Below are 27198 nucleotides of genomic sequence, written 5' to 3' on the forward strand. Positions count from 1 at the left end.
CCAGGGAGTCACAAGGCAGTCCCTCTCAACAGAGCTTGAATAGCAATTAATAGCAGCGTTTTCTCCAAAGGGGTGTATGTATGGGCTGCGTCAGGCAGGTGGTGCTGTTGTACTGGGAAATGGCTTCTGAGTATTCCCACAGCCATTAAGTTATCAGAGCTGTGAGTTCCCCTTCTCCTGGGATGCTCGCTTGCTTCTATAGTCTGCCATGGAGAGGACCACACATGCTACAGTCTCTGGATGGGAGAATCCCCTGACGCTTATGGGACAATCACAGTATGAACACATAAAACATCAATACCAATTATATATTCAATAGCAGAAGCCACAGCAGCACATTGAATTGGCCCAAACGCCCCTACCCTGCAAGGTCACATCAGCTTCCCTTCCTCCACAATGAGCCTTGTCAGTTGAATTCAGGTGATTTTTTTCCTGCTTGAAGAACATGCTTGAGCCAGGAACCACAAAATCAGCTTTAGTGAAATTTCCACCCAAGGGATATACTGTCTCCAAGAGCCACAAAGGCTGATCCTTGTTGAACATCCTTTGTAGCTGGAAACTGCAGGACCAACAGTGTCTTTTCTAAGCTATGGAATGTCTGTTTAAGCCCAGGCAGTCCTCAAGATGATGACTTGGATATCAGGGCCTTCATTTTTGTCTTCATTTGAGACTCAGCCATCCTTAGCTAACCCTGATTGGATGGTAGGCAACGCTACACAAGCAGTGGAGGTCATTACCAAAAAGCTGTTCCTTCCAAAGGTGTACAGATGGCCAAAAGGCACATGGGAAGAAGTTCAGTATCATTAGTCACTAGGGAAATGCAAACCAACCTCACCATGAGATACCACTTCATACCCACCACAAGGATAGCTATAACCTCCCCCCAAAGAAAGGAAAATAACAAATGTTGGTGGGGATTTTAAGAATCTGGAACCTCATACATCACTGGCAGGAATGTGAAATGGTGCAGCCACTGTGAAAATCAGTTTGGCAGGTCCTCAAAAAGTTAAACGTAGAATTACCAGCAATTACACTCTGAGTTAAAATACCTGAAACACTGAAGACAGGTGTTCAAACAGTAACTTGTATGTGAACATTCACAGAAGCATCAGTCACAATAGCTAAAAAGTAGAAACAACCCAAATGACCTTCAATGGATGAATGGATTTTAAAAAGTTATATATTCATACTATGGGGATTACTCAGCTATGGAAAGGAATGAAGTTCTGCTACCACGTGGATAAACCACTGTGCTAAGTGAAAGAAGTCAGACACAAAAGACCACATATTTAATTATTCCACTTATACGAAACATCCAGAATAGGCAAATCTATAGAGATAGAGAGCAGATTGTTGGTTGCCAGGGGCTGGGGGCAGAGAGAATGAGAAGTGAGTTCTTAATGGGTATAAGGTTACTGTGTGCGGTGGTGAAAACTTCTGGAACTAGAAGGTGGTAATGATTGTGCAACATTGTGAATGTTCTATGTAAACTGACTATACTTCAATAAATATATGTATATAGATATGTGTGTGTGTATATATATATATATATATAAAAACATTGTGATTGTTCTAAATGCCACTGAATTGTACACTTAAAAAGGGTTAAAATGATAAATGTTATATATTATGTATATTTTACCACAATTAAAAAAATACAAATTGGAAAGGATGAAATAAAAGTGCCTCTATTTACAAACAGCATGACATAAAAAATCCTAAGCAATCTGCAAAAATGATACTAGAACTAGTAAAGTCAGTTCAGGAAAGTCACAGAATACAAGGTCAATATACAAAATAAGCAGTATTTCTGCATGCTAGCAATAAGCAATTAGAAATTCTAAAAAATTTAAACAGTATCATATATACCATCATACTATATAGGAATACATCTAACAAAATATGTGCAAGAACTGTATGCTGAAAACCACAGATATTCATGACAGAAGTCAAAGAAGACCTAACCGAATCAAGAGATATACAGTGTTCATTAAGATGTCAATCACCTTGAATTGATCTGTAGATTCAACAAAATCCCAAAGAAAATCTCAATGGGTTGTTTAGCAAAACTGACAATCAGATTCCAAGGTTTATATTACAAAATCAAAGGAATTAAAATAACTAAAACAATTTTGAAAAGGGAAAGCAAAGTTGGAGGACTCACACTACCTGATTTCAAGATTTAGTATAAAGCTACAGTAATCAAAACAGTATGGTACTGGTGAAAAGATACACATATATATGTGTACTGAACAGAACAGAGAGCCCAGAAATAGATCCACACATATATGGTCAATTGACTGGTCAACTGATTTTCAACAAATGTGCTAAGATAATTCAACGGAGCTAAAAACAGTCTTTTCAACTAATGGTGCTGAAAATTAAACTACCCATGTGCAAAATAAATAAAAAACCTTGCTCTAACATTACTCTGTATAAAAATGAACTCAAAATAGATTGCAGCTTTAAATGTAAAGCCTAAAACTATAAAACTCTGAGGAGAAAATCTTTGTGACCTTGGATCAGATTTCTCAGGACAACAAAAGCATCAACCATAAAAAAAAGGTTGATAAAATTTCATTGTTAATTTACAAATTCTGTTTTCCAAAAGACACTATTAAGAAAATGAAAAGGTAAGCTACGTATTGAGGGAAAAATATTTGCAAAATACAAATCTGGTAAAGGAATATCCAGAATATATTAAATTTTACAATGTGGTGGTAAGAAAACAACCCATTTTTAAAATGAGTAAAAGGTTTGAACTGAGATTTTGCCAAAAAAGCGATACAGATGGCAATAAGCACATGAGAAGATGCTCAACATCATTAGTCATTAGGGAAATGCAAGTTAAAACCACAGTGCGACACCACTACAAACCTACAAGAACGGCTAATTTAAAACACTGATAACAGCAAGTGCTAGTGATGATGCAGAGTAACGGAAATCCCCTCACACACTGCAGGTGGAGATGCAAAATGCAAAGGGTGCAACCACTTAGCTGAGTCGAGCAGCTGCAGATAAAGTTATACACACACTTATTATACAACCCAGACACCCCAATCTTAGGTATTTACCTAAGAGAAAGAAAAAACAGACATCCAATACCCAATTTTCTCCAATTCAATCTAGGTGTGCATATCAGCCCCTTGGCTCGTCTAAGTCTTTGCTCTACAGGAGCTACCAAACCCATTCTAGTTTTTGGATGCATCTTTGAGCAGCCTTTACAGCTGTCTTCTCTAGCCCCACTTGTCCCTCTAATATATGGGTTCCTCAGCCGTCAGTCCCAAAGCACCTGCATTCTTGAGTCCTCACTCCACCCTGCTGCCTCCTTTTCTCTGACGACCTGCAGCTTCTTACCTGGGATTTTCTTTTTTGTATAAAATGCATCTCTCTTTCAAATGACCTGCTTGTTTAGAATTTTAGTGGCTTACATATTCTACTGATGGTCACTCCCCCTTCCCCACATCTGAGGCTGGAGCAGATATCCTAGGGGTTCTTTTGGATCGCAGGCTAGTGAACGCCAAAGCTGTCCCACACCCTCAGCAGCCCCTCCAGAGGACCCTACACGAGCAGATCACGGCTATGCTGCTCACTCTTAGTTAATGGATACCTAATCACTTACTGGCCTTGCTGGTGACCTGCCATCAGTCCTAAGAGGGAACATCATCTACCTTTGGGATGGCCCAGTTAAACTATGTGGCTTCCAAATGTCAGCACCAGGACAAGTGGGGAATTTTCCTTTGTGGCCACCAACTGTCATGCAAAGGGGTCAGGAGACCCAGCACTAGGGCTCTGCAAGAGAGGAGTGAAATCGGTTCATTGTAGGAAAACATACAAGTAGGAAAGATTTAGAATATAAGCTAATGGTAGTATTTTGTAATTCTTCTAGAGCACCTAGACTTCTCTTCAGTTAAGGGACTTCCGGTTTTGAAAATGATTTTTGTGTGGAAATGAAGTGGAGGTTGTACCTCTCCATTTTGATGACATGTCAGATTTCTACCTGCCAGACCTGGAGTTTTCCTGTTATACAGATATTTCAGCAGAGATAAATCAATTCAAGAGTCTCAGATAAATTAAATGAGTCTCAGAAAACTGGGAAAGAAACAGAAGCACCGAGTTAGCAGAGAAATAGTAAACCGCATGAAGCCGATTGTCACCCCATGACTGGAGAGACAAAGGAAGAGAATCGCGTTATCAGAACCTAAAATCTTAAGTGTCCCTGCAGAGCTGAAACCCACGCTAGAAAAACGGGCTGCCTGGATGGAGCAGCTGTGCCCGAGGGCATCCATCAAACTTGTTCTGGCAGTGCTAAAAGAGCTGAAAACTGCAACCCACTGGTGCTGTCAGACAAGACACTGCTCTGTGACTACGCTCAGGAACCGATAGGAAGCAGCAAGTCCCTTCTCCCTCCTCCAGTTGGTCTCCCTCTAGTGCCCCCTTTAGGCAGAATCTAACAGGAACCCAGCCGCAGAAACACGTGACTTGCCAGAGTAACACAGAGCAGAGGATATATATAGAAGACCAGATTTGCAGCTGAGAGACAACAGTTTAATAAGCCAGCGCGCCCACTGAGTGAATTCCTAAAGCTTTGCAGCATTTAACATTTCTAAATACAAAAAGGCTCCGGATCCAGATTGCCCAGATTTCTATTCAAATTTGGCCACTTTCCAGCTGTGTGACCTTGTGTGAGTCACTTATCTGTGCTTCAGTTTTCTTATTTGCAAAATGGAGACATTGGTACCTACCTTATGTGGTTGAGAATATAAGGTAGGTACTAATGTCATAAGAATTCATTGGCTTAGCACGTGAAGCACTTAACCCAATGCCAGGCACATAGCACCCTGTGTTAGCTGTTGTTTGTCATCGCCAGCATCATCCTTACTGTTATTATTAGTCCTTGGGTTAGAAGAATTGATTCAGCATCTTCTAGAGAAATCTGGTTGCCACACAACACTTGGCAACGTTTCAAAGCTACTCTGCACCCAAAGTGGCAGACAGTTGGAATTCCTCCAATTTGGAAAAAGGATGTTTTGGTTTTCATTTTTGGATGTGTTGGTTGTTGGTGGCTTTCCTGCTATTTTACTAATAATTGCTGTCAGTTCAGCCTTTTCATTACCAGTTTAGTTTGTTATGGGTTGTTTAGTTAAACTGCATGTATAATGATGCATATTTGCCTCAATTCTGTGCGCGCGTGGCCTGCAATTTTCCACTAATTAGACTTTTTAAAGACACATATGCAGTTATCTACTCAAATTTGCATCATCTGTTCCCCTATTGCCAAGCAGATGCACACAGCGCCCACCCACCCCCACTCCAGGAAATAATTTGCTTTTTATCACTGAGTTCTTTTTCCACTGCTAAGTGGGAATGAGTGGGGGGTGCAGATGGTTGGGGTTCTTGTCCCACTGAAGTAAGAGCCATCAAAATAGTGCAGACAAGAAGTGCTGCGCCCAAGTCAGACAGCAATAGTGGGCCTGAGGGGAGGGAACAGCCCCAGAAATACCTGAAATACAGCAGCAAACAGACCAAGGACCCCAAACACACCCTCAGTTTCAGCCCCATCCCCAAAGGATCTAGACACCCACCAGTTCCCAGAGAATCACGAATCCAGACCCTACTCCTCTCAAATGGCTTTATTTCCCCAGTGTGGGGAGCTGTGAGCGGGCCCTTTGGTCCCTGTACCCCAAAGACCCTGCAGCCTTCTCCAGCCCAGCAGGCTGTGGTACAGCCTTCAGAGGGGCAATACTTGGGCTCCAGAGGCTGATTCTCCCCGAGTGGAGCTGGTTCTGGATGAAGCCAGGCCTGCAATGGTCCTGACAGCGGCCCAGGTTCACCTCATGGACAAGGTGGCCAGGTGCGAGGGGTCAAGGACCTGCTAGGCCTTACTCTGGGAGAAAAACTCCCTATGGCGGCTCTTCATTGAAGTCCACCAGCAGGACTCAATCTAGAGGAAGAGAGAACAGGTGGTGGGCATGGAGAGGAGGACAGAAAAAATAAGAGACCAGTGAAAAAGAAAGATGTACGATAAGCCCAAAGGAGACCGAGAGTGAACCAGGGACAAAAGGAGGGCAGTAAAAGTGAAAAAGACTCAGAGAGATATGGGAACCGAGACCTAGAAAGCAGGGAAAGAGACGTAGGCAGTGACAGAGGCTGGAGATACACCCAGGTAGACCTACACACTGACCTTTGGGCCCAGGCGGGGTTGGGGGCGGCGGACCCCCTGGGGGAAGCAACGCAGAGCGGCTCAAGGCCTCAGCTACCCAGCCTAGGACTCGGTTACAGTGCTGGACCTGGAGAGCAGGGGGGATATCAGAGCTCCAGACCGGAACCCTACTGCCCTTCACCCCAGCCATACCCACCCAGCCTGGCCCAGGTTCTCACCTCCTGTTCCAGCCCTTTCAGACGCTGCTCATACTCGCGGATCTGTCTCAGCTGCTTCAGTGCTGTGTCCACCCTGGAGATCCAGGGTTTCAGGTCTGCGCCAGCAGCCTACTGGCCCCGCCCACCTTGGAAGGCCCGCCCCCTGGGGCTCCCCTTTCCTCACTAGAGTTCGGGGACCCTGCCCCTTCAGGCTCTGCCTCTAGCCTGCGCCTTTGCAGGACCTAAGTCGTGGGATTCTCTCCTGTGGCCATAAGCCCCGCCCACCACCAGGCCCCGCCCTCACTTCTGCGATGTGCGCTTCAGACGTTCTGAGTCGCTCTCCCGCTGTTCCCGAGCACGCGCCAGAAGGAAATTCTCCTTTTGCACTGACTCCCACGTCAACAGCCTCCTCTCTGCTTCCTTCGAGAGGTGGACCCCTGGATAGTAGGATCAAGATACAGTCAAAGGGCCCCCCATCCTCGGGCCACGCGCAGTCCCAGACCCAGCTTTCTCACGCAAAACTGCTCTTTTGTGATCTCCCAGGCCACCCCCCACCCCACCCCGCGCCAGTCTAGGCCTCCCACTAACATCCCACGCCTAGCCCCCGGCAGACTAAGCCCTGCCCACTAGTGCTCGTGGGCGTCCTCCTCCAGCCGCTACGTGCTCGCCTTTCTCTCCAGGCCCCGCCCACTGTGTTTCTCTCTTTAGGGTCAAGCCCAACTCTCACGAAAATGCTCGAAGACTGGGGAAGGTGGCAAGCGGGCCCGGCGCCTGCGCAATCGACGGATGAGGGAGTGCACGTGCGAGATGACAATAAGGGGCGGGGCCAGTGCGGGCCGAGAGTGAAATTCCCGGATGAGGCTGTAGCGCTGCGCCTTCCAGTAGAGGTCGCTGTTGCCTTGTACTTTGCCGAAGGTATGGCTGTGAAGACCCGGAGATCAAGAGTTACTGGAGGTCAAAAACCATTGGGACAGAGAGGATCAAGGTTAGCTATCAGGCAATATCTGTTGGAAGTCCAAGTCAGCAAGCAGATACCAGGATCAATAAAGTCAGAGATTACCACAGGATGCAATTAGTAGTTGGGTTAGGAGGGCCCAGGGTCAGACGTCAGAGGTAAAGTTGGGAAAGCTGAAATGAATTAGGTAGACGTTGGAGTCAGGTTCAAAAGTCAGCCTGGACATGAATCAGAAAGGAAAATTGGAGGTGGGGAGGGTATAGCTCAAGTGGTAGAGTGCATGCTTAGTATGTATGAGGTCCTGGGTTCACTCCCGAGTACCTCCATTAAAAAAAAACAAAACAAAAACAGTGTTCGCAGCAGCCGCCACCGCGCCGCGTCGCTCTCCAACGCCAGAGCGCCCGAACCACCTCTAGCTTGCCAAGCTCCAGCCAAAGGAGAAGAGGGGTGAGTAAGGAGGTCTCTATACCATGGTTCGTACAAAGCGGACCGCCCGCAAATCAACGGGTGGTAAAGCACTGAGGAAGCAACTGGCTACAAAAGCCGCTCACAAGAGTGCGCCCTCTACTGGAGGGGTGAAGAAACCTCATCTTTACAGGCCTGGTACTGTGGCACTCCGTGAAATTGGACGTTATCAGAAGTCCACTGAACTGATTTGCAAACTTCTCTTCCAGCGTCTGGTGCGGGAAAGGATTTCAAAACGGATCTGCGCTTACAGAGTGCAGCTTTTGGTGCTTTGCAGGAGGCAAGTGAGGCCTATCTGGTTGGCCTTTTTGAAGACACCAACCTGTGCGCTATCCATGCCAAACGTGTAACAATTATGCCAAAAGACATCCAGCTAGCACGCGGCATACGTGGAGAACGTGCTTAAGAATCCACTATGATGGGAAACATTTCATCCTTTAAAAAAAAAAAAACTCCTCTTCCTGTTATTGGTAGTTCTGAACGTTAGATACTTTTTTCCCATGGGGTCAAAATGTACCTAAGTATATGATTGCAAGTGGAAAAATAGGGGACAGAAATCAGGTATTGGCAGTTTTTCCATTTTCATTTGTATGTGAATTTTTAATATAAATGCGGGGACATAAAGCATTAATGCGAGTCAAAATGTTTCAGTGAACAGGTTTCAGCAGTTCAACTTTATATCAGTTATAAATAAGCCTGTTAAATTTTTCTGGAAAAAAATAGTAATAAATCCTAAAAAAAAAAAAAAAAAAAACCTCCTAGTAATAAATAAATAGGCCTAATGACCTCCCCCAAAATAAATACATAAATAAAATGGGATCATTGAAAGTAAAAGAAATGAAAATGGGGACATTACTATCAACCTAATAGAAATTAAAAGGATTATAAGAAAATGCTATCAAAAACTGTATGCCAACAAATTAGATAATGTAGATGAAATGGACAAATTATTAGAACACAAAAATTAACTAAACTGCCTCAAGAAAAAATAGACAATATCAAAAGACCTATAACAAGTAAAGAGATTGAATCACTAATCAAAAATGTCCCACCAGCAAAAAAGGCGTAGGATCAGATGGCTTGACTGGTAAATTCTACCAAACATTTAAAAAATAATTAACACCAATCCTTCTCAAATTCTTTCAAAAAACTGAAGAGAACACTTCCTGGCTCATTCTGTGAGGCCAGCATTACCATGATGATATCAAAGCCAGATAAAGATATCACAAGAGAAGAAAATTAGACCAATATCCTTTATGACTATATATGCAAAAATCCTCAACAAAATACTAGCAAACCTAATTCAACAGCATATTAAAAGGATTATACATCATGACTAAGTGGGATATACCCAAGGAACGCAAGGGTGTTTCAACATACAAAAATCAGTCAATGTAAGAAACCACATTAATAGGACAAAGGAAAAACAACACATGATCATCCCAATTGACACAAAGACATAGAAATGACAGTTGACAAACTCCAGCACCCTTACATGATTAAAAAAGCTCAGAAAAGTAGAAACAGAAGGAAACTTCTTCAACATGATAAAAGGTACTCATGAAAAACCCACAGCTAACATCATAATGTAAAAAGACTGAAAGCTGTCCCCAAAGATCAAGAACAAAACAAGAATGCCGACTTTCACCACTTCTATTCATTGCACTGGAAATTCTAGCCAGTGCAGTTAAACAAGAAGAAGAACTAAAAGGCATCCAAATTGGAAAGGAAAAAGTAAAACTCTCTCTATTCACAGAAAATATCATCCTATAAATAGAAAATCCCGGAGAATCACAAGAAAGCTAATGAAGCTAATAAATGAATTCAGCAAAGCTGCAGGGTATGAGCTCAACAAACAAAAATCAACTGTGTTTCTATAACACCTGCAATGAATAGTCCAAAAAGGCAATTAAGAAAACAATTCCACTTATAATAAAACTTAAGGGAATAAAGCACCTAGGAATAAATTTAACCAAAACAATGCTGAAAGACATTTAAAAGAACATCTAAATTAATGGAAAGACACCCTATGTTTATGAGCACAAAGACTTAATATTGTTAAAATGTCAATACTACTTAAAGTGATCTATAGATTCAATGCAATTCCTATCAAAATTCAAACAGCCTTTTTCACAGAAATGGGAAATCCAAATCTCAGATTCATATGGAATTTCAAGATGCCCTGGAGAGCCAAAATAATCTTGAAAAAGGACAAAGTTGGAAGACGCACATTTCCCAATTTCAAAATTTGCTACAAAATCAAAACAGTATAGTACTGGCATAAAGACAGATTGACCAATGGAATAAAATTTAGAAGCCAAAAAAAAAAAAAAAAAAATCCATACATCTACAAGTGTTATGGCTTGAACTGTGCCCCTCGCCAAAATATATATATGTGTGTGTGTGTTAAAATCCTGACCCCTAGTACCTTAGAATGTGACTTTCTTTGGAAATAGGGTCTTTACAAAGGTAATCAAGTTGAAATTAGGTCATTAGGGTTGATCCCTAACCCACTATACTGATGTCTTGATAAAAATGGGACATTTTGACACAGATATGCACACAGAGAGAACATCATGTGAAAATGAAGGCAGAGATTACAAAGATGCGTCTATCAGCCAAAGATTGCCAGCAATCCACCAGAAGCTAAGAGATAAGCGTGGAACAAATTCTCCCTCACAGTCCGCAGAAGGAACCAATTCTGTCCATACCTTGATTTGGGACTTCTAAACTGTGAGACAATACAATGGCCAAGTGATGTTTAACAAGGATTCCAAGTCCATTCACTGGGGGGAAAAACAGTCTCTTCAAGAAATAGGCCTGAAACAACTGGATTTCCACATGCAAGAAGAATGAAGTTGGACCCCTGCCACACACCAATATATAAAAATTAAGTCAATGAACCAATGACCTGAATATAAGAGCTAAAGTCATAAAACATAGGAGTAAATCTTCATGACCTTGAGTTTGGCAATAGATCCCTAGAAATGACACCAAAAGTACAAGCAACAGAAGAAAAAAGTAGATAAATTGAACTTCATCAAAATTTAAAACTTTTGTGCATCAAAGGATATTAACAAGAAAAGGGAAAGACAACCAACAGAATGGGAGAAAATATTTGCAAATTATATATGTGATAGGACTTTAATATCCAGAATATATAAAGAACCGCTACTATTCAACAACAAAAGACAAACCACCCAGTTTTCTAAATGGACAAAGGATTTGAATAGACATTTCTCCAAAAATGTACAAATGGACGATAAGCACATGGAAAGATGCTCAACATCATTAGTCCTTAGGAAAATGCACGTCAAATCTACAATGAAATAACCAGTGCATGCCCACTAACCTTTTAATAAGAAATGTAACAACTGTTAGCAAGGATGTGGAGAAATTGGAACCCTCATATACTGCGAATAGAACTGTAAAATGGTGCAGCTGCTGGAGAAAACAGTATGGTGCTTACTTACAAAGCTAAACATAGAATTACCATAGGATCCAGCATTCTATTCTAGAAATATACCCCAAAGAAATAAAAACTGAGACTCCAACAGCTTCGTGAACACCAACGTTCACTGCGGCATTATTCACAATAGCCAAAAGATGGAAACAACCCAAGTTTCCATCAACAGATGAATGGATCAACAGAATGTCTTATATCAATACAATATCTGGAATATGGAGTATAATTCAGCCATAAAAAGGAATAATGAAAACATTATGCTAAGTAAAATAAGCTAGACACAAAAGGACAAATATTGTATGATTTCACCTGTATGAGTCATCTACAATAGGCAGATTCACAGAGACAGAAAGCAGCTTAGAGGTTACCAGGGACTCTGGGCAGAAGGGGAAAATGGGGAGTTCTTGCTTCCAATGAGTACATACTTTCTGTTTGGTGTGATGAAAATGTTTTGGAAATAGTGGTGATGGCTATATAGCATAAATGCAGTTAGTGCCTCGGAACTATACACTTAAAACGGCAAAAATGGTAGTTTTTATGTTATATATATATATTTGCCACACTTTAAAAAAAAATTAATCTTCAGCCTGGGCTCAGAGAGAGGATCAGAGTCCAAAGTCCAGGTCCACAGCAGACTCTGGCTGAGTTTGGGGACAAGCCAGCCTAAATTTAAATCAGAGTTCAAGGGCTAAAAATAGAATTGCTTAGACTGGAATCAAGGGTCAAGCTGGGGTCAAGGGTCATGTCAGGGTGAAGGGTCATGTGGGGAAGGTCAGACCAGAGGACAGTGGGGACTCACCTGAACATTGCGATGAGCAAATTGAGCAGCAGGATGTTGGCCACAAGCAGGAAGATGACAAGGAGAAGCACCACCAGCCAGTTAGCATAAAGGGAGACGCAGGTGCCTGCCTGGCGCCCTGGGGGGAGCCCCCATAAGCCCTGCTCCGACGAACAGTTGCCGTGATCCATGAGGGCCACTGTGGAGGGAGACACTCAGAGATGTGGCCCGAGAGACGTCTCTGTCTCTCGAAGGAAGGAAGACAGAAATGCAGAGGGGTGTGGGAAAGAGACCCAGCCAGAGGGAGACGGAATCCCAGAAGGAGGAGGGCAGGGACCCAAAGAGACAGAGGAGGGGTCGGAGACCCAGAGACGGGGGAAGGGGCGCACTAATCCCTCTCAGGGGGGCATTCAGGCTCTCTCATCCCTGTTTACCGTCCATGTCCTCCTGGGGGATCTGCCCAAAGATCTGCAGGTAGGGCCGATAGAAGACGCGGCGCAGGATGCCCGGGAGGCTACGGTCACGGGGCCTGAGGAGCCCCTCCGTAGCAACCCCGTAGGCAACGAGCCACACGCAGAGGAAGAAGAGGAAGAAGAACACATCCTTCATCTGCAGAAGAGGAAGATGAGATCAAGCCTGGCTCCGCCCTCCCTTACTCTGGCCCCGCCTTTGCCTCTGAAGCCCCGCCTCCACCCTGACTGTGCACCTGCAAGTTCCCAACACTTCCCTGGCCCCGCCCCCTTTCCTCTCTGGCCACGCCCACACCAGCCCCATCCCACCCTCACCATCTTGTTCACGATGACGATCTTGGGCCCCAGCTGTTTGTTGACTGTGAAGAGATGCAGCAGCCTCAGCGTGAAGATCATGAAGTCGAGGCAGAGGACAGTGCGGCCAAGGTCATACAGGCCTGGGGACAGCCTGGGGTGTGGGGAGACAACACGCGGCAGGGGTCACTAAAGGGCCACAGGGTGCCAAGGAAAACCCCAACTATTCCCAAAACCAGTTCTTGACTGTGAGCATGTGGCCTCCCCAGGGCCAGAACTGGGACCCCCGATTCACCCGCGATTTATTTGAATTCTGGCACCATGACAGTGCCCAGCGGGGCCGCACAGGGCACCCCACCCGCTAAATAATGGCTGCATGAATGATGGCCTTAGCAAAAAGCCGGGAGGTCCCTGTAAGAATCAGGTTGGGGGGAAACTGCGGGAATATCTGTCCAAATATAAAAGGCAAAATATAGAGAATTCCAGCAAACCCATAAGCAGAAGACAAAATACCTAACAGGAAAGAGGATGAAGAATAAGACACAATTCACAGAGGAAGGTCAAATGACCAGTAACATCAGCAATCCCTAAGGGGAAAGTTAAAATGATATCCCTATTTTACATCATCATGTACTTAAACTGAATGGATTAAAAACCTAGAGTAAAAGGCAAAGCATTAAAATCTTAGGAAGAAAATATAGAATTTCTTTATGAGCTTGAGATATGATAAATGTCATATAAGACAAAAAGTCTTATAAACAAGACACAAAAATCACAATAAAGAAAAAGACTGCATAATTTGACTACTTTGAAATATAAAACTTTCATGAATTATAGGATAACATAAATATAATGGATGGAGAACAGTCAAATTTTCTGCCAAAAATTCATAGCCTGAATTTGATCATGAGGGAACACCAGACAAACCTGAATAGAGGCAAATTCTACAAAATAATTGGTCTGGACTGTATAAAACAGTTAAGATAATAAAAGCTGTGTTTAAGATCAAAGAAAGGCTGAAAAACTGTACCACATTAAAAACAATTAGATGTGACAACCAAAGGCAACATGGAATCCTGGACCGGTTCCTGATATAGTAAAAGGGCATCGGTGGACAACGGATGAAATTTAAATAAAATGCCTGTGTTTTGATCATGTAAGAGATTAACATTTGGGGGACATGGATGAAAGGTGTTCAGAAATTCTTTGTGCTGTTTTTGCAACATTTAAAAAATAAGTCTCAGGTTTTTTCAAAATGAAAAGTTAAAAGAATGTTTAAGATAACGTACAAAAGTGAAAAGATAGGCTACAAACTTTGAGATGATGTTTAGAACAAAACCACCAAGGATTAGGACCCAGAGTGTAAGGAGAGTACCTACCAAAACATATACATGCAAGAGATCAATGAACACAATAAATGTAAAAACTGGGGCAAAGGATATGAAAAGACATTTGACAGAGTACATGTGGCTATTAGATACGAAAGATGCCCAACTTACCCAACTAGTAGTCAGGGATGCATGAATTAAAACAAGGAGAGGTCAATTTTACCCATCAGATTGGCAAAAAAAATTTTAAAGTTTCAATTGAGCACTGCAAAAATGTTCAAGATGGAAAATATCAGGTATTGTCAAGCATGTCCTCAAGGGGGCACTGTCTTACCCTGATGGTGGGTGTGTAACCAGAAGCTATATTAGAAGGAAATCGATCCACATCAAGATTACATACACCCCTTGACCTACAAAGTGTACAACTTGGATGTAAATTTTTATTACTTTGGAATAATAAAGTAATAGAAGCAATTGAAATGAACACCCAGAAGGGATCGGCGAAATAAAATGATACATCCATTCAACTCTGGAGACACTGGCAGTTTCTCCCTTATAACCCGAGATCTTTGGATTTTTTTTTTCCCATGTAAAAATTCTTCCCCCACCTAGAAAACAGTGAGCTTGGCAATATGTCTGAAGTATCATGGGTATTCCTAAATCATGGTAGACATGGCCTGAGCCCTTTCCTCACAAAAGATACTTTTTACAAAATACAAGAGAAGGAAGCACAGTGTTCTGCAAAACATTCTTATCTTGCTGTTTGAATAAATTATTCAGGTCGAATTACTTTGTACTGTTTTCTAAACACAGCATAGAGGAGGCATGCATCTCAGTGTGTCAGCTGAGAAAAGACCAGCTAGTCTTTGCTGTCACCCATCCAGATTATAGGAAGAGGTGTCAGGTCCTTTTGTCCCCTGTAAATAGTTACAATAGGTTATGTCCACAAAGCTCTTTGTCTGCTCTCCTCAAAGGAGCGGCATCCTAACAGCTAGGACTTTATTTTTTAAAAAAAGAAGAAGGAAAAAAAACCCTTCATCATCAGAGTACTGAACCCAAGGCAGCTAATATTTGATTATAAGCTCATGTTATCTTAAGTAGGAAATGAAAAAGACTTTGTAGAGAAGCTTTTGGCCTGATTCCTATCCCTTGAAGTTCAGAAATTTTGTCCCATTGCCTTATGAAAAGAATTCATTCATTCATTAAGTCTGGCAAGGGTTAGTCTGTCTTGTCTGATCTTCAGTCAACAATGACTGAAACCCCTTCTTCAGGAATCTGATGTAGCATTTTTAAAGAAGAAGGTATATTTGCAAATACTGACATGGAAGGAACGTCAGGACATATTACAGAGAAAAAGAAGAGGGTGCATAAGAATACATAAAATATAATATTATCTGTGTACAAAAGTATGTGTATCTATCTTTGTAAATGCACAGAAAAAGAACAGGCAGGATGTGCACCAAACTGTTGATGGAGGTAACTGCTGAGAAAAGGAGGAAGGTTGAAATGGCTGAGGGAAATAATCCATTTCTGTTCTATGCTCTTCTTCATTTGAATATAATCTCATTCAATAAGGACACACTTACGCATGTCTTTGGGACTAGACTATATTCAAAGATGTATTAAGTTGCTGGGAAACAAGATAAATGTGGCTTGAGAAGTTTATAATCTTGTGTGAGGAGAAAGACAGCATGAACCATGGTCAGAGCACTATTTGGGGGGCTCTCAGGATGTTATGGGAAAACAAAGGAGGGACCCAGAGTGTGGGAAGGAGAAGGGAAGGCTTCCAGAGGCAGAGACAGCAAAGCTGAGGCCTAAAAGATGTGTGGGAGTTGGCTTGGCCAAGGAGAGAAGGGAAAAGTGTTTTAGGAAGGGGGAACAGCATGTGCCAAGACCCAAAGACAACACAATTTATCCCCAAGGACATTTTGACTTGCCCTTTGCCCTCTCTCTGGGTACCACACAGTATGATCTAGAAACTATGGAAGAAATGGATATTATAATATAGTCCAAACTAGGCAACAGAAAATATTTGAGGGTAATTCCTCCCAATTTGTTTTTTATAAATTAGCTAAGAAATAAGTAGAAACAGTCAAGGTTTTTATGGAGGAAAAAGTTGACAGAACATTCAGGCCTCCCTAATGAAATTTAACTCTGCAAAATTTGACCCAGGAAAACTGGACGTGAAAGAAATAAAAACCACAGAGTAAAATTCACAAACACCAGATTTTGGCAAAATTTGATATGGACAAAAACACGAACAATGAATCAACTATTTGTTGTAAAAACTTAACCCGAATAATAACTAACCAAGTTGAAATAATTTCAGAAACTGAAAATGAAAAAAACTGAAGCTAGTGTCACTGCCCTGCAATATACAACCGATCAAGGAAGTTTAAAGTAACTGGAAAATATTTCCTTGGTAAGAATTTGTCAGTACTAGTAAAATTCTGAGTTTACAATTTTATAACTAAACAGATTCAAAATACCTAGGCTCAAGGTCAAAGTCACTGTCCTTGTGATGAAGGAATTGCAGGTAGGTCTCAGAGAAGATGCAGTGTAGACGAAGAAAAGAGAAAGAAACTGGGAGACAGCCCTGCAGAGAAGGGCAGACCCAGACCAGGTCCAGGGGCTGGGCTCTGTCCAGAGGCCCAGTGGAGCCCCAAGAAGCGGAGAAGGACAGGCCAGCTCTGGGTGTACCAAAGACCTTTGTGGGCCCTGTCGGGGAGGGGCTGGAGAGAAGAGAGTGGAGTCCAGGAGGCTGGGGTTGAGGTCCAGGTGGGAGAGGCAGGCTTGGAGGTGGAGGCAAGGATGGGACAGAGAGAGGCAGGGGGCAGGAGGACAGGGCCTGGGACCTCAGGCTGTGGTGGAAGAGGAGGCAGGAGGGGAGGGTGGGGCCCACTGTGTGGCCTGGTGCCTGGGAGCCAGATGAGGGTGCAGCCGCCGGGCCAAGTTGGGGGCCAGAGAAATATCTGGTAACATTCAGGTCTAAAATAAATAGCAGTGGGGGTTCTCACTTTAACCTGTCACCCCCAAAGCCATGTGTGAGCAAACTGCTTCTAGACCATCTTTATGCAGTGCCTGCAATCAAGAAGGGGTTTTTGTTTGTTGTTTAAGAATAAGCACAGTTATTTTTAAATTGTGAATCACGGTACCGTACACCTCTAACTTAGATAATATTGTACATCAACTATACTTCAGTTTTAAGAAGCGGGGGAGCCAAGAGTTGAGACACACCCCCTATGCCCCCACCCCCATCCTGCCCCAGGAGAGAAGGGTCAGAGGTCGCCTGGGCCGGGGTGGAAGGTCACCGGGCACTCACCGGCAGCCCACCCCCAGGAGGAAGCAGGTGAGGGCCACCAGGTCGCACTGGTTCCAGGTGTCGGAGAGGTAGAGGTGCAGCCGGCGGCTCAGGGAGGCCTGGTGGGAGTCGGCCCCGGGGCCCCCCCCAGCTAGGCTGCCCAGGCCGCCCCCCAGGCCCTGGCGGAACTCCTCGCAGAGCAGGGTGAAGGCCCAGAAGTAGAGCAGCAGTTCCGGGGTGCCGGGCAGCTCGGGCTTGAAGTCAATGAGCAGCACATGGGCGAAGAGCAGCAGGAAGAGGAGGTAGGTGACCACGTTGCCCATGAAGGCTGTCACTGGCGCCCCCCAGAACTGGGGCCAGCGGCGCAGGCGCGGGGGGCACCCCCCACAGCAGCCCCTGTGGCGTGGCGGCCTCAGCATCCCTAAAGGCATCTTCTCAGGGGGGTCTGCTGGCCTGTAGGGGAAAGAGAGAGAGAGAAGGGAGGAGGGTTCAACCCGACCTCTGCACCTGACCTTCACCATGACCATAACCTCTAACCTTTCACATCCTCCTTCTCCTCCTTTCAAAGCATTCCCCACCTTCATGACTTCCGACCCTGCTCGACCCAGAATGGAGCCTGATGTCTACCATCTCCTTGACTTTTGACTTCTGTATCTAACTTCTGACCTCTGACATCTCCTACCATCAAGACTGCTGACCTTCCACCTCTGACTTCCTCCACCCTTCTGGCCCCAGGGCTGACCTCTGACTCTAATCCAACTTTTGTCTCCAAGTCCCTCTTCTTTCCCCTTCACAACCTCTGAGTCTCTATGTCTGACTTTGGACCATCTATCTGACCTCTGACCCTCAAATATGCCCTATGACCCCCTCACTTTCATGGCCTTGGTTCCCCAGGTTCGACAACACTATCCCTGAAAATTAACTTCTGACCTACAAATTCTGATACCAGATTATCCAGATTTCTCAGATAACCCTTCCCTATATCTGATTTCCAACTGTACAGCCATATTTGGCTTCTGAATTCCAACCTTCCTGGTCCACTCATATCTCTGACCCTTCTCACCTGAGTTCTGCTCCTCTGTCCCAATTTCATCCTGACTCTTAACTCTGACCTCAAATCAGAAACGGCAAAATGAATAACACTAAAAATAATACATTCTGAAAGCTAACAGGAAAAGCAAACTGGCTTGGAGAGGCATCTTCTCTTTATAAACCAAGCAGAAAGAAAACTCAAAAGTGGAAACAAACCCAAAGTCCATCAACTAATAAACAGATCGACAAAATGTGGTCTATCCAGACAATGGAATATAATCAGCAATAAAAATGAAAGAAACACTGATAAATGCTACAAAGTGGGTAAATCTTGAAAACATGATGCTAAGTTAACAAAGCCAGTCATAGAAGACCACATAGTGTACGACTCCACTTATACGAAATGTCCAGAATAGGCAAAATCAGTAGGGACAGGAAGTAAATTAGTGGTTGCCTGGGGCAGGAGGGGTAGGAGGAGTGGGGAATGACCGTTCATGGGTACATGGTTTCTTGTTGCAGTGATGAAAATGTTTTAAAATTAATTTTGATGATGATTTCAAAACGCTGAACTTACTAAAAACCCATTGAGCATTGAACACCTTAAATGGGTGAACTGAATGGTATGTGAATTTTATCTCATTAAAGTTGTTCTACAGAAAATAAGCAGAAAGAACAGAAAAGCTAAAGAAAGAGAGATACAGAGAAAACAAGTCCCTAATAACAGGAGGAAACAGACCGGGTATTTTGCATTGCACCCTCTGTGGGATCCTGATAACAAAAATGTATGGTGAGTCAGACTCTGGCCTAACATCCGCCATCCCGAATCACCCCCGGCCAGGCCACACACAGATTTCAGGGGCCTCCCTGCAGTGGGGAGCACCCAGGAATCTGTCCTTTTATAAAGCTCTCCATAGAGGTGGCACTCCACAGTGGCTTTAGTGCACAGATTCAGGAACAGGATGATCTGGGTTCAAATCCCAGCTCTACCACTGACCAACCACATGATCTGAGGTGGGTGAATTAATGCCTCTGTTATTTCAGCAGTAAAATGGGGATAATTACAGACCCTATGGCATAGGGTTGTTGAGAGAATTAAATGAGCTGATTTTCAAAAGGATTTAGCACACTGGCTGCCTGCTGTAAGTGTTCTATGACATCAGCTATTGTCATCAGTGTCATATGGTGCACAAGTTGGGAACTCACCAGGCAAGGACACCATTATTGACCCTGACACTGGGGCCTTGTGTCTAATTTTTTTCAGCTGTTCAACTTTTTTTTCCTTAGTTTTCTCCTCTTATCTTGACAAATATTTTGTATCCTTTGTGCAAGGTCTCAGAAATATATGTATATGCATATATTTAAATTTGAATTGTTTCACGAAGTATGCAGTGGGTTTACAGACTTCTGGCAGTCTGATTATGCTTCTAACATTTACCAGGACATTTTTCCTTCTGCAATATTGGGGCCGAGGTTCTTCCCTTGTCCTATTTATGTGGCTAAAGTAGAGATGGAAGGTGCAAAGATGGCTATAAATGTGGGCCTCTTCTTCTGTTTCCCTGTTACCATAGATTTAGACCCTTATACCTACACACACACACACACCATTCAACAAAATAAATAAGTATATTAATAATAGCAGAAGTAATTATAGTCCCCATTAATTGAGCACTTGCTTTGTACTGGGCACTATGATATCCATATTTTATATATATTAGCTCCTTGAATCCTTCCAACCCCTCCATCAGGCATTGTGGTACATTGTATTGCTGTGGACCAAATATTTTGGTTCCCTCCTAGTGGGAGAATTAGGAGCTAAGGGATTACTGCGTGACTTGCTTTTGCCAATGAAATGTGGGCAAAAGTGACATGTGTCACTTCCACATGGAGGCTTCAAGCGCCAGTACCTGGTTGGTACTGTCTCTTTTCCATCTACCGTGAGACCAGCAACATCTCAGCTGGGAGGTGCTTGCTTATCCCAAAGTGAAGACCACATGGAACAGAGCCACAGACAACCCAGAAATGGAGCATGAGTGAGACTAAATCCTTGTTGTTGCCAGTCACTGAGAGTTTCGGATGCTTGTTATTGCAGTGTTACCCTACCTAACCTGACTACCACAGGCACAACCTTCTCTTTGCAGAAAAGAAAGCTGAGGCTCAGGGGTGAAGCCACTTCCAAAGTCAAAGTCAGGATTTGAAACTAGGTCTGCCTGACTCAGAGCTAAATCCCTCAGCGCCTCCACTCTGCAGAATTATCAGATTGATAAATATTCTATTTCACTTGCTTAGGGCTGATTTTGAAGATACCTCCAAGGGTACCACAGCACAGAGATTACGCGCAAAGACCCTGGAGTAAGAAAAAAAAATAGGCAAAGGATCCCTAAATGAACCAGATTCACCCAGTCCCACTTGCTCTGTCAAGGTGGAAGTACACGTAGCAGGAAATATGATTTCCAGTGATGAACCCCAATCCCTGAACTAAGCCTTGAGCTTGGCATTTGCGAGACTTCCTCAGCATTCCAGTGGCTTCATGAAACCACCATCTCCTGAAGCCCCACTTCTCCCCTCCAGCATTGCCCCCAGCACCTGGTGCTCCACTCACTCGACAGGCCCTTCCCCATTGATGCCTTTATCCACGTCAAATGCCAGGTCCTTCTGCGTGGGCTCCTCATCTGACTTCCTGGCAGGGAGGCACGTACACAGTGAGAAACAGGAAGTGAGGGTGGGGGAGGAATTCTCCAGAGAGACCCAAACTTAGTCACCCAGAGACATGGCAGGGAAGGAAAGGAGAGCCCCCACCCGGAGTCACCCCAAAGGGACCTCCCAGCAAAGCTGTGGCCAGAGAGCAGAGGAATTGCCCCGAGAGACACTGCAGAGAGCCCCCCAAAAGCTCACCTCCCAAAACACACCCCCAGTGAGGGGAGGGGAAGAGAATGAACAAAGAAGGGAACCATTAGACAGACCAAGCAGAAAGGGGGTCAAAACTGAGCAGGAAGGAGAAACTGATCACCCTCCCTCCCGCCAATCTAACCCTGGGGGACTGACCTGAAGGTGATGAGGTTGGTGTAGATGAGTGGGGGGCAAAAGAAGGCGAGAACCAGGGCCCAAATGGGGGTGGTGCTGTCCATCTCCCCCCACCACTTCTGTGTCAGCAGAGACTGTGGGGTGCGGGGAAGATTAGGAGCCTGAACCTCCCCACAGCCCCTCCCAGAGACCCCAGGCAAGGATCAGGTCACAGCTCCTGAGCACAGAGCAGTGCTCACTGTGGGGACCATAACTATCAGGGGTGAGGGAAAAGTGGTCAAAGGCAAATGCCACCTGTCCCAGGTTTTAGTTAGTAGAGTTTAACAGCCAACATTTGTTAACACAATATACCAGATCCTGGGCTAAGCACTTTACAACTTTATGTAGATTACTTCAGTTAACCCTCACCGCACCCCCCAGGAAGACAGGTACTAGCATTTTCTCCCTTTTCACAGATGAGGCACAAAGAGGTCATGGAAGGGGCAAAAGCTGGAATCCGTAAGTTTAACCACCATTCGAAGCAAAGGACTCTGGGTAATTATTTGAAGGGCCAGACAAATCATTCCAAGTGAAGATGAGACTTCCTGCTCAGTGGGCAAACTTGTACTGAGGGTGGGACTCTCTGAGCCCCTGTCAGGTTCAGATTAAGGAGACAGAGAGTTTTCAAAATGTCAAGGCTTGAAGGATGGGAAAGACTGTGGGTAAGCAGGGCTTCCCAAAGGAAAGGATTTCCTATAGGAAGGGTAGGATTTCCTAGAGCTTGTCTATATCCAAAACACTGGGTAATTGTCCAGTGACATCATTCTAATTGTTGAACTCTGGAAATGGGGACCTCTTAAAGAAGCAGAAAGGACTTCCTGTGTAAGAGGTAGGACTCCTACTAAAGTTCCCAGGAATTCCTACATCTGTATCCTTTTTTTTTCCCTCCAGTTTTCTTTTAGGGAGGAGGTAATTAACTTTATTTATTCATTTATTTATTTAATGGAGATAATGGGGATTGAATCAGGACTTCATGCATTCCATGCATGCGCTCTACCATGGAGCTATATCTTCCCCCACATCTGGAATAGAACTTCTTAGGAGGGTGAGCTTTGCTGTGGGAAGGTTGGCTTTCCTGTGGTAGGGGGTGGGGCTTTTATGGGAAAAGCAACATCTCTAGGAGAGGGCTGAGAATTTCTGGAGGAGGAGTGGTCTCCAGGGGAGGGGCTGGTCAAGACCATGGACCGCCCATCATGGCAAGGGCTTAGCATCCATACTTCCCGGAGTCCAGCTGAGAACCATTTGGGATGTTGGTGTCTCAGATGCTCACCTGTACTCCGTCCTGGGCAAAGAAGGCACGGGCATCAGCCTGCGTGGCAAGCTGGAGGCAGGTGGAATCGCCCCAGAGCGGGCAGCGTCGAAGGAGCAGGCGAGCGGCCCGGTCCTCACTGCTGCGGTAGCACTGTCCAAAGAGGTCTGGGTGTGGGGGATTTATATGAGAGGGAGGGAAAGGAGCGGGAAGACAGTGTGAGGGAAAAGATGAGGGGACTGAAGGGGAGGGGGCAGGGTTATGAGAAGAGGAATGGGGAGATTTACAACCCCCTTTATGGTAGCTCCCTTGCCCCGCCCTAGGCACCCATGCCCCACGCACCAACACCCAGCCCCTCAAACTTGGCAGCCAGATCCTTCCTCCGTGCTACCTCCTCAGCCTCAGTCTCCAGGCGCGCCAGCACTCGGAGCAACAAACAGGCCCCAAGAGCTGAGGCCACAGAATTGGAACCCTGGAGAGACAAAGAGAGATGGGGTCACAGACAGGGTCAGAGTTTGGAGTGAGATTCATGGAAGGGTGAAGAAGGTGGAGGGAAAGCTTGTGATTAAGGGAAGGGACAGAGCCAGAGGTCAGAAATTAACCAAGGTCCTCAAAGGCCAAGGATGAAGTAAGGCTAGTACAGGAATCTGGAAGAAACTGGAAATGTCAGAAGTCAGGTAGTTCAGAGACCAGGAGCTGGGCTAGATTTAAAATGATATCAGAGTGGGAAGGGTATAGATCAAATGGCAGAGTGCATGCTTAGCATGCATGAGGTCCTGGGTTCAATCTCCAGTACCTCCTCCAAATAAACAAATTAATAAGTAAACCTAATTACCTACCCCCCCAAATAAAATAAAATAAAATAAAATAAAAGAGATAAATGACATCAGAGGCTATAGGCAGGCCAAGAAGCAGCTGGAGATGCCACCTAAAATGGCAGAGTAGAGAACTTCAAAACTCCATCCCTCCACAAAAGCAACAAATAAGCTGGCAAACACTGACAGAATCAACTTTTCCAGAAGTCTGGAATCTAACATAAAATTTAAAACAAACAGGAGAATGCTTAATGATGAAAGAAAATGCTATATTTCAGTAAAAGAGCACTGTGACATTTTAACTAACCTGCTTACCATTGCCAATTCCCCAGCTAAGTGGTTGCCTCGAAGGCAACAGCCCATATTCCTGCTGCAGGTTGTTGGTATCAGAGGGAACAATCCAGATCTTACCCTTAAATAATTGTGGTTGTGTGTAAACCTAGCTGGTGGCTCCCTGAAGGGACAGCTCAAGGACTTGCTTTTGTTTCACTTTTCCTGGAGCTTCTCCAGAGCAGAAGTGGCTTCCCAGGTAATGTTTGAAAGCATTTAAAGTCAAATGTATTAGCCTCAGCTAATCAAGGCAAAGAATACCAGTAAAGGTACGCAATAGATACCCTGAGCGGCTTGGGAGGGAAGTAGCTGGGGAAGAAAATATTTGGGGGAATATGGGATTGAAAAAGCTTCTGTGTGTACCAGGGAATCTAGAAGGCTACACACATGACAAAGACTGGATGCGTGTTCAGAGAAGACTAAAGAAAACCCTAAACTTTCACCTCTGTCTGAACTTGAGGCTCAGCAAAAGCAGGAATTGAAGGCTAGAGCAGAATTGAAAACAGCCTGCTTAAGTGTTGAAAGACAGCTGCGACAAAGAGCCATTCTGCAAAGTGGGAGAGTTTTATTCCACACCTCCCCCTGCCCTGGGCATTTAAGGAAATCTCTGTCAAGTCACTAGCTGACCACTAAGCTAGCAGAACAGGGACTTCTGTGGCCATACATGACAAGTAATACAGACTTCACAAAAGTAGTTTAGAAAAGTCACTAAACAAACAACAACACCCCACAACAAGCAGCAACAACGAACCCTGAAGGGAAGAGTTAAGCTGATTTCCAGAGTTGCCATATTATAATATTCAAATTGTCCAATTTTCAGCAAAAAATATTATGAGGCATGCAAAGAAACAAGAAGGTATGATCCATTCACAGGAAAAAAGAAATTAGGAAGCTCAGCCACTGGACTCACTTTAAATCAACTGTCTTAAATATAGTCAAAAAGCTAAAAGAAATCATGAACAAAAAACTAAAGGAAGCCAGGAGAATGATGTCTCAGCCAATGAAGAATAGAAATAAAGAAAAATAAATTATAAAAAGGAATCAAATAGAAATTTTGGAGCTGAAAAGTGCAATAATTGAAATGAAAAAATTCACTTAAAGGGCTTAACAGGGGAGGGATAAATTAGGAGTTTGGGATTAGCAGAGACAAGCTACTGTATATAAAATAAACAAGGTCCTAAAGTATAGCACACAGAACTACATTCAATATCTTGTAATAACCTATAATGAAAAAGAACAGGAAGAAAAGAATATTTGTATTATATATAATATATATATAACTGAATCACTGCTGTGCATCAGAGACTGACACAACATTGTAAATCAACTAAACTTCAATTAAATAAATAAATAGGGCTTAACAGCAGCTTTGAGGGGGCAGAAGAAAGAATTTGTAAATTTGAAGATAGGTCAATTGCGATTATCCAGTTTGAGGTGCAGAAAGAAAAAATAATAAAGAAAAATAAACAGATCCTAACACACTGTGGGACAGCATCAATCATACAATACATGCATAATGGGAGTCCCAAAAGCAGAGGACAGAAAGGGACAGAAAACATATTTCAAGATATAATAGACTAAAACTTCCCAAATTTGATAAAACACATGAATCTATACATCCAAGAAGATGAAGAATTCCAAGTAGGATAAATTTAAAAAGATCCACACTAAGAAATATTATAATCAGATCATTGGAAGCCCAAATCAAAGAAAGAATCTTGAAATCAGCAAGACAGAAGTGACTCATCATACATAAGGAATCTCAATAAGATTAACATGTAGGATTAAATAATTATATATAATAGTTATAAAACTACGAAACTCTTAGAAGAAAACATAGGGATAAAACATCATGACCTTGGATTTGGCAATGGTTACTTAGATATGACACCAAAAGCACAAGAAAACAAAGGAAAAAAAGAAAGACAAACTGGACATCATCAAAATTTTAAACTTTGTACATCAAAGGACACTATCAACAAAGGGAAAATACAATCCACAGAAAAGGAGAATATATTTGCAAATAATATATCTAACAAGGGATTAATATCCAGGACATATAAGGAATTTAAAATTCATCAACAAAAAAGACCAACAAGCCAACTTAAAAGTAGATAAAGGACTTGAATAGACATTTCTCCAAAGATATATAGATAGCTGATAAACAGATGAAAAGATGCTCGACATCACTAATCATTAAGAAAATGCAAATCCAAACACAGTGAGATACCACTTCACCCCCATTAGGATAGCAATTATCAAAAAAGAAAAAGAAGGAAAAGAAAAGAACAAGTGTTGGTGAAGATGTGGAGAAACTGGAACACTTGTGCATTGCTGGTGAAAGTAAAATGTGCAAAACAATATGGCAGTTCCTCAAAAAAATTAAACCTAGAATTACATTATCCAGCAGTTCCATTCCTAGGTATGTACTCAAAACAACTGAAAGCAGGGACTCACAGAGATATTCGTACACCAACCATAGCAGTATTATTCACAATAGCCAAAAGGCCAAAACAACCCACGTGTCAATCAACAGATGAATGGATAAAGAAAATGTAGTACATCCATACGATGGGATATTATTATTCAATCTTAAAAAGGAAGGATATTTTAACACATGGTACAATACTGAAGAACCTTGAAAACATTATACTAAGTGAGATAAGCCAGATATCAAAGTACAAATATTACATGATCCCACTTAGATGAAGTGCCTAGCATAGTCAAATTCATGGAGGCAGAAAGTAGAATAGTGGTTGCCAGGGGCTGGAGGGAATGGGGAGTTCTTATTTACAAGGGGGAGGGTATAACTCAGTGGTAGAGCACATGCTTAGCATGCACGAGGTCCTGGGTTCAATCCCCAGTGCCTCCGTATAAATAAATAAACCCAAATTAACTCCCCTCCGAAAAAAGAAAAAAAAAAGATTGAAAATTTTATTAAAAAAGGGTGCAGAGTTTCAGTTTGGGATGAAGACAGAGTTCTGGACCTGGATGATGGGGATGGTTACACAACAGTGTGAGTGTAGCTGATACCAGTGAACTGTATACTTTAAAAATGATTAAAATGGTAAATTTCATGTTATTTGTATTTTAGCACAACAAAGATACAAAAACAGAAAATAACAAGCGATGCTGAGGATATGGAGAAAATGGAACCCCCATACACTGCTGGTGAGAATGTAAAATGGTGCGGTCACTATGGAAAACAGCCTCAAAAACTTATATGCAGAGTTCCCATATTACCCAGCAATTCCATTCCTAAGTTGGTATCCCAAAGAACTGAAAACAGGTATTC

At 43.3% G+C, this 27198-nt stretch overlaps 1 protein-coding gene and 1 pseudogene across 8 annotated transcripts in view; one reads left to right on the top strand and one right to left on the bottom strand.

Moving 5' to 3' along the window:
• The window catches only part of TRPM4 (transient receptor potential cation channel subfamily M member 4), a 51572-nt gene that overhangs the window by 8606 nt on the left and 15768 nt on the right, over positions 1–27198 (bottom strand). For 4 of the 8 annotated variants that reach the window (XM_074369261.1, XM_074369259.1, XM_074369265.1 and 1 more), the window contains 12 exons: positions 23101–23230; positions 22780–22925; positions 21492–21604; positions 21049–21126; positions 17439–17870; positions 12810–12942; positions 12459–12633; positions 12046–12223; positions 7088–7281; positions 6665–6797; positions 6382–6454; positions 6185–6290 (listed from right to left, as the gene is read on the bottom strand). In XM_074369261.1, coding sequence (XP_074225362.1) covers positions 6185–6290; positions 6382–6454; positions 6665–6797; positions 7088–7281; positions 12046–12223; positions 12459–12633; positions 12810–12942; positions 17439–17870; positions 21049–21126; positions 21492–21604; positions 22780–22925; positions 23101–23230 — 1891 coding nt within the window. Of the gene's footprint in view, positions 1–5618; positions 5945–6178; positions 6291–6381; positions 6455–6664; positions 6798–7028; positions 7282–12045; positions 12224–12458; positions 12634–12809; positions 12943–17438; positions 17871–21048; positions 21127–21491; positions 21605–22779; positions 22926–23100; positions 23231–27198 lie in introns of those variants that run through there. The other 4 variants (XM_074369262.1, XM_074369263.1, XR_012508965.1 and 1 more) reach the window with 4 other exon arrangements.
• LOC105062621 (histone H3.3A-like) lies at positions 7708–8238 on the top strand (annotated as a pseudogene).

This window comes from Camelus bactrianus, chromosome 9 (assembly GCF_048773025.1).
Source record: "Camelus bactrianus isolate YW-2024 breed Bactrian camel chromosome 9, ASM4877302v1, whole genome shotgun sequence".
NCBI lineage: Eukaryota > Metazoa > Chordata > Mammalia > Artiodactyla > Camelidae > Camelus > Camelus bactrianus.